Source organism: Ornithodoros turicata, chromosome 10, assembly GCF_037126465.1.
Source record: "Ornithodoros turicata isolate Travis chromosome 10, ASM3712646v1, whole genome shotgun sequence".
Classification (NCBI taxonomy): domain Eukaryota; kingdom Metazoa; phylum Arthropoda; class Arachnida; order Ixodida; family Argasidae; genus Ornithodoros; species Ornithodoros turicata.
Window position 1 is genome coordinate 3327897 of NC_088210.1, and position 12105 is coordinate 3340001.

General features: G+C 42.1%; 1 protein-coding gene across 1 annotated transcript; it reads right to left on the reverse strand.

The window, feature by feature from the left end:
- Nucleotides 1-252: 252 nt before the first annotated feature.
- On the reverse strand, nucleotides 253-2624 carry LOC135370512 (uncharacterized). Its single transcript, XM_064604277.1, has 6 exons — nucleotides 808-2624; nucleotides 716-748; nucleotides 621-656; nucleotides 541-564; nucleotides 456-485; nucleotides 253-399 (listed from the first exon to the last, which is right to left on the reverse strand). The coding sequence occupies exons 1-6, from the start codon at nucleotides 859-861 to the stop codon at nucleotides 253-255; spliced, it is 324 nt and encodes a 107-aa protein (XP_064460347.1). The 5' UTR covers nucleotides 862-2624.
- Nucleotides 2625-12105: the final 9481 nt, after the last annotated feature.

Below are 12105 nucleotides of genomic sequence, written 5' to 3' on the forward strand. Positions count from 1 at the left end.
CAACTATGAATATCGGCTACATAAAAACGATATGCCATCGGAACACTATATCCTGAAAGAGAACATTCACTTATACATACGATGCATAGGGGGGCCGGGGTAGTCTGAAAATAAAGACAACAACTATTAATATCGGCTACATAAAAACGATATGCCACTGGAACACTATATCCTGAAAGAGAATGTTCACTAATACATACACTGCATAGGGGGGGCCGGGTAGTCTGAAAACAAAGACAACAACTATTAATATCAAGCATGGTAACGAGATCTATAACTATACTCACTGTCAGGAGGTGGTACCCGATGATCATCTAAAAGATATTTGCAATTAAGATCAGACATGGAAACAGGATCTATAACTATACTCACTGTCTGGTGGTGGTACCCTGTGATCATCTAAAAAGATATTTGCTATTAAGATCAAGTAATCAAAGTCATATGCTGGTACGTACTTTCATTTGATACCACACAAACTGATTCATCTGAAATGAAACTCATATATTAACATGAAATCTATGAAATGTCGCTAATACATACAGCTTGGTGGTGGCGACTCAGGCGCTGAAAAGAATGGAACTTTAGATACTTCTCGCTTTTCATATTCACCATTTCCTTACCATCTTCGAAGTAAAACACAGGGCTCGACGTGAACACTGAGAAAGATAATATTCTTAAGAAAATGAACTTGATGAGAAAAACCACCAAAACTCACCACTATCATCATCATCTTCAAAACTGGAGAAAACTGAGAAAGACAACCTTCATAAGAAACCTAACTTTAAGGTAAAAACCATCAAAACTTACCACCATCGTTGGCCATATTGCTTCCAAGTGATGCTCTAGGAACCAAATCTTCATTTTTTAAAGCTGACGCATCCTCATTATCATATCACATCCTCTCCTACTTTGTATAAACAACTTTTAGCAACAAGATGGTGGGCTAGAGAAATCCACATGTAGCAAAAGTCTTTGTAGTAAACAACCAATTGCAAACTAAGGAAAAACGCAACCAATAGGGAAAGTATGCACATCCTCTCCATCGGATTCCTTTTCAACATCCCCCTCACAGTCGACGATGGAAGCGCAGAAGTGCTACGCGGTCTCCGAGGACGATTGTATGTATAGAAAGTTTTCCCGTTTTTCCCTCTCTAAAAATGTGATTCTTTGTTAAGATTCTGATTGTCTCCTGACGGGGGATCTTCCTCTTGTGAAGACATTGAAGCCACCACCCAGAACTTTCTTTATACAATATGATGAGCATCTGCGACGCTGTCGTTGTGGTGGATTGTGGTCATCGAATCCATCTCATTGGCTAGACAATAACATCCGACCTTATCTCGGTTGCCATCCAAGCTCGGATCAACCATGAAGCCCAGTGAACGATTTGCTTTGACGGTACAATGGCTGATGTACAAGGATTTGATGAAATTAAACTCCTATCTGAACTGCAACGGGCCAGAGGCCGATTTTCGTCTCATTATGCAAATTCTCCCGTTTCCGATGCGGACGAAACGAGGAAAGATTAGTCGGAGGCTCCAACGCTTCGTCGCCATCAAGTGTGACTTGTTGCGACGATATCGTCAGGGTGACAATATCTCTCCAACCATACTTAATGCTGGACTCAAGCGACCAATAATTCGAAACTTTTACATCCAACACTCGGAATACATCGTGCGTCGCAAGAAAGATGGTTGTCGCAAGGTGTCGAGTCTGGAGGACTATCTGAAAGAGGTCTGTACATTGAAGAAATAAAATGAGACATTTTTCTTTAAATGAGGTATTCCTCTTCAATCATTTTTATTATCTTGAGGTCATTGTGTACAAGGTTATTGTCAAATAAGGAAACAATGCTCTTGAGTTGGTAATTCTTACAAAGGCGGGAAGCAAAGAAACAAACAAAAAGTCCACAGTGTGAGCTGTAAATGCTTTGAATGCATTTCTCGCAGTACTGATCAACAGGTAGATCTAGCAGCTCTTCTTCAATCGGTGGTAGACCAAAGCTGTCCACATAGATGTACTTGTCATTCCTGTCTCTCATGTACAATAGCCAGTGTTCTCCTGGACCGTCGTGTGGGTGTGTATTGATAACTATAAACCCTTCTGTCGTTAAACTTGGTACCATATCAATTGCGAAGGTCCCGCGATACAGATTCAAAGTTTCATGGTTCAGAGAAAACAATAATTCCAGATCAAACACATTCATGCTTAGTCCACTCGAACAACAAGATCACCATCGACTGATAAAATCTTGGGTGCTTCACTAATAAGTATAACCGACACTGCGCAAGGTAATGGCTTAGCAAACTTCATTTCAATCCTGCAATTGCCCTTCCGCAATGGATTAAAGTAGGAACCAAAACTTTCGTCAGCACTCAAGTTCCAATGCATGATAAAGGAATTTTTTTTATATTTTTCATAACTCAACTCAACATGTTTTTCATTCAGTTGATACAAGAATTCGTAGTAGCTTGCTCTACCCAGATCATTTTCCCAGTCATAGGATAGTTGCTTCCTGTGTCCATCAACTGATAGTGTTACAGAACTAACATTAAAATGTTCGAAACAAAAGGGGCTCGACTTGTAATCACCCTGATAAGCTTCGGTGCGAACTAGACATACAGTAAGTTGATCGGGAATTCTATCAGGGAATAAGTTTTCAAAGATTGCATCATGAAGGCCCGGCGAAAGCGAGCGGACTTTGCTTTCTAGTCCACGCATGATGTAACATGCCGGGGATGATCTAAGGGCTTTCTGGTGTGCAATAAAACTTGAGTTGCTAACTTTGACTTTGCGTGCTACAAGTGCCGCGCTGTGGATTTTCAATTGATGCTTATGAGTTTCATTGGTGCCAGTTAGCAATCTAAAGCTATCCGTATTATGTAGAGCAGTCACTCGAACCCCCACACCGGGTAACAAAAGCCTCCCTTGGTTTGTGAGGTCTGTGTTAACTTTCATGACAATTTCAAATAGTTTCCCCCCACTTGTCCTAGCTATGCGCAACTTTGCATCCCGAGCGACTGGATCATTTGCTGCATGCTCTCCTGTATCATATGTATACATTGCACAATCATCTAAAGTCTTCTGCAGATGAGTATTCGTATGAAGTAGGGTATCAATCATACATCGATAGGAGTTCAAACAGTTGCTGCTTGCAAGACGTTGATTCAAGTGAATGGTTACATATTTAAATAAAGCGGCACCCAAGTTGTTGACTGGGAATACAATGTCCTCAGTGATACCATCTGCTCTTCGGGTAATTGGTTCACTCCCGTCCGACCTCAATATCTGCATAGTTATATTAAAATATAGAGATGATAAATCGAGATACAAGTCTGAGAGATTTGTTATGTTCCATTCGATCGTCGATTCTCCTCCGCTGATTGTAGAAACAGGATAATAAACTTGCGCCTCGCATGATTCTATTGAAACTTGGGTCGGAGGTATGTTGAATAACTCACACTCCCCCTTCAAAGCCAGCTGGGACTGTGCGTGTACAACGTTGACCTGTGACATCTTTGCAAATGAAAAGGTACAATGCTTTCCTCATAGCTTTATTTGTTAGCATCTTACCCTAGCAAAAAGACTCTTCCAATCCTCCTTTACCTTTTGACATCGCCCTCTCAACCCAACCCTACCTGGGCCACCTGTATTTCGGAATGCGATGGTCGTTTCGAAGCATTGTCCACCACACTTTCTACAAGTGAAAGGCGCCCCATTGCTCAACTTCTAACCAGCTTGGATGCTGATGCACACTTTTAACCCCACTGACCCGCTGTTTTCAGAATGCAATCCTGTTCACAATTGGAATCATTGTCCTCCAGTCCCCCTACAATTTGACATTGTCCGCTGGCGAGCATGGTCCGTTTTTGCTAACCATCAGCCGTTCCACTCCTCTAACCCCCCGCCGACCACTTTTCTGAATGCGATCCCGTTCACGATTGGAATCATTGTCCTCCAATCCCCCTTTTACCTTTTGACAACACCCTCACAAGCCAGCCCTACCTGGGGCCACCTGTATTTCGGAATGCGATGGCCGTTTCGAAGCATTGTCCGCCACACTTTCTACAGGTGAAAGGGGGCGACCCATTGTCCCGACTTCTAACCCCTCTTGGTCGTCATTTTCGGAGTGCGACCCTTTTCCATAGAAAAACCTTTTTTCTTTATAAGGAAGAAACATCAACATATGAAAAAAAAGTGTCTTCTTTATTTCATGGTTACAGAGGATTAATCGAAAATGTCTCTTCTCTTCCTCTTTTTCCTTCGATGTCCGCTGCCTGCAATGTCCTTCAAAATCTGTGTGCCTAATTCATTTGAGCTTGCTCTCAGTGCTTGCTTGATGTTTTGCCCTTCAGATAACTTTTTCGCCAAATTTTTCGCTGCGCTCATCGCAGTACGGGCTATGTAAGGCTTTGCACGATGCAATAGTGGCAATGCTAGCTTACGCAAAGAACTAAAGAAGCCATTCCCAGATTGAAAAAGAGGTCCTTTATACGGTACTAAATCACCAAGTCCCAATCCATAATGGATCTCCGGCACTTCTTTAAGATACATTTTTGAAGTGTAGAACTAGAGCTGTACGACCTGGTCCTCTAAAATGAAGTGGACGACCTGTCTCATCATACAACTTAATCGAAATTGACGTGATTTCATTCTGTAACAGCTTCAAATATTGCACGTTATGGAAGCTGTAATGAATCTGGGGATCATCTTTATGTAAATATGGGACGAGTTTCAAAATGGGAAACTTTTTTGCACCTATATGAGATGATTCGATAATATCACAATAAATCACGAAATTATGAAACAATGGTTTAAGATTGAGTGGTGTGGTTCCGGTGGTGGTGTTTGCAATAGACTGAATTGGTGCGAAACCCAACATATTACTCAAATATTCAGAAAGATCTATAGTTACTCCATCAAGTGGAGTGAAAGTAAACAGCTGTGTATCTTCATTGTATGTTAGTATAGCATTGCTGCCTATCACACCTCTGATAGCTTGTAGAAGCGAACGTGGTGTCTCGTAATAATTTGGTGGAATTTGGACTTCTTCCCTTGCAAGTATTACTTTTTCTAGAACAACACTAAAACTGAATGTAAATGGATCTCCAATGTATTGTGTTGTATTTTCTAACAGTTTACTGGAGTTTAATTTGAGGAGTCTCTTGAGTTGTTCAGGGATAACAAAGAGACGTGGGACCAATAATGTATAGGTATTGTTTTGAAATTGTATCTTTCCATCGATTTCATATCTTTTAAAGAAGCGATTTAGTGTGACAGTGATAGGGCGACCTGGTATGAATATGATTGGAGCATATTGTGTAATGATAGTCACCTCTTCCTTTAAAAGCATCTTTGAGATAGCTTCCTCTCCCATGTACATGTTCTGACGTGGAACTTTAGCACCTGCAACTTTCAAACCCTGTATAGTGGACACACCCATGGCTTGTTGCAGTTCTTCATCCAAAAACTTAATAGAACGAATTATTTGAGGTAGTTGGAATGTGTACCTTCCATCAACATAACCAAATGCGATGTTGAATTCTTTTAAAAAATCTTGCAGCGCATGTTCCAAAGTCGTTATCACAACAACTTCCTTATGCAGCTCAATAATGCTTCTGGAAGTAATATGTATAGTAGCATCGTTAGTCCGTGGAACGTTGTAGAATACATTAGAGATGGAAAGTTCATGCAGGCCAACTTCATATTCTTCATTCACTTGTAGTGGTGCACTCAGAGTGATTGTAAAGTCATTGAGACTGTTGTTCGGGTGCATATCCATGCAATCATTGGATAGGAGATACATGTAAAAATCAGAACTTCGCGACATCTTGGGCTGGAACCCAGGAATTAAATGAGTCATCGTAACCTAGCCATTTCACTTTATAATGTGTGACACCGTTTATTTTCTTTCGACTTACTATGCGTTCAATCGGGTATGGGTCGTCTTGCGATTTCACTACACGTTGCAATTCATTGGCATAGTAAGTTGCATCGTCTTCGACCCCATCTGGTCCAGCTATGTAAAACACTGGTGGATCCGAGTTCTTGTATCGTGTGATCGTGTAGACAACTAAGGACCAGTGCCCAATGTACCCCTTGTCAAAAATTGATCTACTTGTGAGTACGCGCACCTGATCACCGATATTCAATGTAATCTTGTTTGGTTTGTTGTCATTTTTACTGTGAAGTCTATTGAATAGTTCAATCTCGTTATTTTTATCGACGTCGTTCGGGGCCATCTTGATAGTCGAGTGATATGATGAATTGTAGTCAGCGATGATCTTTGGGAGAACAGCAATGTACTTGTGATGGCCTTTACTGGCGAAATAACGATAAAGTCTAGCTTTAATAGTCCTGATCGCCCTCTCAATGACCGCAGCCTTCAGGGGTGAAAAAGAGCTATACATATGTATTGAGTGACGTTTACACCATGCTTTCACATGTTTGTTATAGAACTCTCGCCCTCTATCTACCTGCAAGAGATTTGGATAGGCTTTATGACTCCTATAGAGCTTGATCAATCCTTTCTTCACATCTTCACCACGCTTGGTCTTAATGGGTGTAGCCATGAGTCGTCTTGATAAGCAATCTATCACAATGAGTATGAAGGAAAATCCTTTATTTTGTTTCTTGTACTGCAGGAATGAAATCAGGTCTGCTTGATGAAGATCGTCGATGTGCAGTGAGATGGTCTTTCTTCTCTTAAATCTACGTCTTCCTTCTTTGTAAAGTGTGTAGACATCATCTCGCTGTAGTTCTTCGATTGCCTGTTTCTTAGAGATGTTTCGACCTCTGCAGTATCGGGCAACCCCCCCCAAACCAGCGTTTGGATCCCTATAATTCATTCTTCTTCTGTGATATATTCATCTGATGATGATGATGAAAGCAACTTTGTTCTTTGGGGCGATTTATACGTTTCCCAGAGTATACGTTTCCTTGCTTTCCTCTTCTGACGTATTTTGTGTGGCTGCAAGAACTTTGCCACTTTTCGGTACCAGGCAGGCTTCCCTTTCTTGTGTCCGGACAGATGCAACACCAATTCTTTTATATTAGAACCAGCGATTGTTTGGTTGTTATGAATGATTTCTCCCTTATCATTCCAAGTCAAGCTCCTAGGTAGCACTGAGACTACACGTCTTACTTTTTTAATGTTGACATTAGAAGGAAGCGAATTGTAATCAAATGAGCGTCCCATTGGAAGTGACTCATCATTTTTTTCTTCCTGTACTGTGGATGCTGGCTCTGTTTCATTAGATGGTTTCTGATGATTTTTTATAATGTAGTACATAGCAGTTAACATTCGTTTTACTTTAATATCATCGCTTTCGTTAGATTCCAGAATTGATTCGATAGGAGTCAATACCTCAACCTTTGTAGCCATTTTTTAGACACCTACCGTCTTTGCTAGAGCACGACCTGCGACACCACCGAGCACACTGGTTAATCCCGTGAGTAATAAGGGGATTAGTGGCACTAATCCACCCCTCTGACGATAGAGGAAGGATCTTAGTCTTTTTGGTGATTTGTGCAGCGTTTTATATGCAATGTATCGAATGGTGTGTTTATACTTTTCCAGCTCTTTGAACAATCTGGGCGGTAGCTTAATATTACCATTCAATATATTCTTACAGACTTCAGAAAGAGCTTCTATGCTATGAGGTGGCGCCTCCTTTAAAATCTCATCGCGCTCTTTAGGTGTACATGTTGCAAGGACTTTTAGAAAAGTTAAATGATGACGCAGAGTTTTCATTTTGGCAAGAAAACAAACTGTCGAACGTTTCCAGTAATGCCTGTTCGCAGACGAAATTGAGACTGCGTCAGAGGGTGTAGGTCAATCACTAGATAACCAAATGGTTTCTCTGTTGCCTGCTCAAATGCACTGATAAAGTATGGTAATTGAGCTTTGCCGAAGATCTGACGTCCTAAAAGTTCCAGCTGCGTGCGTGACCTTAAATTATTAAATAATATTATATATGTGCTATTGTGAGATAATGTTCTATAGTTGACGTCGTTGTGAAATAAGTACTGACAAAGAAAAACAATGGATGCGTTCTTATGATGTGATGCTCTCGTATAGAGATGAACCATTTCTTGCATCACATTCTTCTCAGTCATGAGATCGTCGACTATAATCAAAGTAGGCACGCTCTCATCCCATGTCTTTGGTAGCTCTTTCTGGAATGTAACATCATTTGCGAATTCATTTTGCCAGGTCGCATCATATTTGCTAACGTAAAAGATTTGCTCTGGGACTACAGTGAATACTGTAAGATTTCTTAAAATGTTACGAACGAGATAGGTTTTACCCGACATGGAAGGACCGCAAATAATAACCCTTGCAGGGTGGATAAAAGCAAATCGACCTGCGTCAGACATCACGATGCAAAAGTAAATGAGACAATGAATAAGTGATGATGTGAGAAATGGATTTATTGTACATCTCACCAATCGATTTGATCGTCTTGACTTTTTGCGGAACGACGCTTCATTTCTATAAGACGCTCGTGTGCGAGGAACCTCCTCACAGCTTCTGCTTTTGCTTCATATATTTCTTGTTTAAGTCGCCATTTTTTCTCGTCCGCCGTCTCCCGCTCATCATGATATTCCTTTCCAAAACATCGAGTGAAAAGCTTCCATGCAGCTCCCATTTTGTGTAGAAAGTTGATAGGTGAGATGATCGTTGGTAAATGACGATTAAAACTCCCCGCTCGGGGATGTATTAAAAGATGTGGAAAGGGAATAAGATGTATTTTGCATGTTCACGCATGTTCAAACGCGAGAAGGAAACCCCTCTCTACGCGACGCGCGGCCGCGAAACGCGCGGGGCGGTCTTGGTGCGTGCTCCTCCTTGGCGCGAACGCTCTTGCTCCAAATACCTTCCTATCTAGAGCGGTGGGGAATGATGGTCACCATGCTCTTCGGTTCTGCGAATCTTTCCCCTTCTACTACTACCAGCCACTCACTCTCACTCTTACATTTTTTGCTCACTCATGCACACATTCATACGACGGAAATCGACGCAAGCGGCACCTGTTGAACAAGAGAGAAACTGATGTTCTGAGGCTGGAACAACATAGAAGGGACAGATACAAACAAAGCCTGAAATTACCTAAGAAATCAACGATGAAAGATGAAAGTCACTGTAAAGGTTAGCCAGCTGTAGGGATCGAACCCACACCTTCTGGATTACCGGTCCAGGGCTCTACCAATTGAGCTAAGCTAACTCGCCTCTCCAGCGACTTTCGGGATGCGTCATCTGAAGGGACGACAAACCAGCCACTCACTCTCACTCTTACATTTTTTGCTCACTCATGCACACATTCATACGACGGAAATCGACGCAAGCGGCACCTGTTGAACAAGAGAGAAACTGATGTTCTGAGGCTGGAACAACATAGAAGGGACAGATACAAACAAAGCCTGAAATTACCTAAGAAATCAACGATGAAAGATGAAAGTCACTGAAAAGGTTAGCCAGCTGTAGGGATCGAACCCACATCTTCTGGATTACCGGTCCAGGGCTCTACCAATTGAGCTAAGCTAACTCGCCTCTCCAGCGACTTTCGGGGTGCGTCATCTGAAGGGACGACAAACCAGCCACTCACTCACCCTCCTTTCACTCTTACATTTTTTGCTCACTCATACACACTTCATACGACGGAACTCGACGCAAGCGGCACCTGTTGAACAAGAGAGAAACTGATGTTCTGAGGCTGGAACAACATAGAAGGGACTGATACAAACAAAGCCTGAAATTACCTAAGAAATCAACGATGAAAGATGAAAGTCACTGTAAAGGTTAGCCAGCTGTAGGGATCGAACCCACATCTTCTGGATTACCGGTCCAGGGCTCTACCAATTGAGCTAAGCTAACTCGCCTCTCCAGCGACTTTCGGGATGCGTCATCTGAAGGGACGACAAACCAGCCACTGACTCTCACTCACCCTCCTTTTACTCTTACATTTTTTGCTCACTGATACGACGGAAATCGATGCAAGCGGCACCTGTTGAACATGAGAGAAACGGATGTTCTGAGGCTGGAACAACATAGAAGGGACAGATACAAACAAAGCATGAAATTGCCTAAGAAATCAACGATGAAAGATGAAAGTCACTGAAAAGGCTAGCCAGCTGTAGGGATCGAACCCACATCTTATGTGGGTGACCTATGGTGACCAAACTGTATCGTATCATATCTCGTCGCTTCTTAACAAATATACACTGCATGGGCTAGACATACAGAGCTTCTCATTGAAAGATCTGCGATCTATGTTTGTCACCTGATTTCACCTGCTTAGAGTCTATGGTTTCCATTTGTACTTTGACTCACTTGTTGTTCATGTTGTATATTCTTGGGTTTCTTTTTTTTTCAATTAATATTTTTTGCTCAAAGTTATATTGCACGAATCATATCATATTGTGTATTGTCGTCACGTGTGTTGCTTGTATGTACTTTACTGCCGTTGTGCCGAGTATCCTCTTGGGGGTGTGCCCTCGTCAAGCAGCAGTCTTGTTGCTTTTAGGCCATCCCTTGTACATAGCCAGTGTAAGTTACATTCCCATCTCTTGAATAAATTCAATTCAATTCAAATCTTCTGGATTACTGGTCCAGGGCTCTGCCAATTGAGCTAAGCTAACACAACTCCCCAGCGACTTTCGGGGTGCGTCATCTGAAGGGACGACAAACCAGCCACTCACTCTCACTCCTTTCACTCTTACATTTTTTGCTCTCTCATGCACACATTCATACGACGGAAATCGACGCAAGCGGCACCTGTTGAACAAGAGAGAAACTTATGTTCTGAGGCTGGAACAACATAGAAGGGACTGATACAAACAAAGCCTGAAATTGCCTAAGAAATCAACGATGAAAGATGAAAGTCACTGTAAAGGTTAGCCAGCTGTAGGGATCGAATCCACATCTTCTGGATTACCAGTCCAGGGCTGTACCAATTGAGCTAAGCTAACTCGCCTCTCCATCGACTTTCGGGGTGCGTCATCTGAAGGGACGACAAACCAGTCACTCACTCTCCCTCCTTTCACTCTTACATTTTTTGCTCACTCATACACACATTCATACGACAGAACTCGACGCAAGCGGCACCTGTTGAACAAGAGATAAACTGATGTTCTGAGGCTGGAACAACATAGAAGGGACAGATACAAACAAAGCCTAAAATTGCCTAAGAAATCAACGATGAAAGATGAAAGTCACTGAAAAGGCTAGCCAGCTGTAGCGATCGAACCCACACCTTCTGGATTACTGGTCCAGGGCTCTACCAATTGAGCTAAGCTAACACGCCTCTCCAGCCACTTTCGGGGTGCGTCATCTGAAGGGACGACAAACCAGCCACTAAGGTAATCCAGACGATAATCAAACGGTAATCCAGAAGATGTGGGTTCGATCCCTACAGCTGGCTAACCTTTGTACGCGGGACAACTACCACACAGTTGTGAGTATTGAGTTGAAGGTTACTGGGAGTAACTACTATTGCCCAAGTATTCCAGATGGAAATTTTGGAAAATTTGGAAATCTGCATAGATTTTATTTGGAAACCCACAATTTTTAGCATTTGATTCGAAACGTAGAATATCATCACCTTAATATATATATATATATATATATATATATATATATTAGAAGCTTAGGAGGGCGGTTGACCACGAGAATGAAATAAGCAGGAAAAATCAGAAGACGACAAAGAGCTTACAGGAAAACACAAAGGCGAGTTTATTAACACATATAGGGATAGTGGTCGACGTTTCGGCAGTCAGCGCTGCCTTCGACGGGACTGGGGTTTGGTGACAAGAACGAGCTTTATATATGGGAGAGGGTTATGTACAAGGGAAAGAGAGCAGCGCCTACGCTTTTGTCATGACTAACACAGGTTGGTGACTAAGTGAAAGGGGAATGACCGGGTCTGTGCAGCAGGACCTTGAGGAGATACCCATGAGCCTGAAAAAGAGACAAAAGAGCGTATGTATTGTGCTGGATTAGGAATGCAGGTTGCGAATAGTAGAAAGGTTTCCTGGATCTTCGTTTATCTGACACTGGAATTTATGAATGAGATACGATTCGCGCTGTTCCCTGAGCCGCTGGGA

Bases quoted from the DNA above. Each gene is read 5' to 3' on its own strand.
- LOC135370512 (XM_064604277.1), bottom strand. From the start codon at position 861: ATGAAGATTTGGTTCCTAGAGCATCACTTGGAAGCAATATGGCCAACG. The intron at 565-620 runs GTAAGGAAATGG...CATTCTTTTCAG, and splicing joins TGTGTTTTACTTCGAAGATG to CGCCTGAGTCGCCACCACCA. The intron at 486-540 runs GTATGTATTAGC...GTTTCATTTCAG, and splicing joins TGAGTCGCCACCACCAAGCT to ATGAATCAGTTTGTGTGGTA.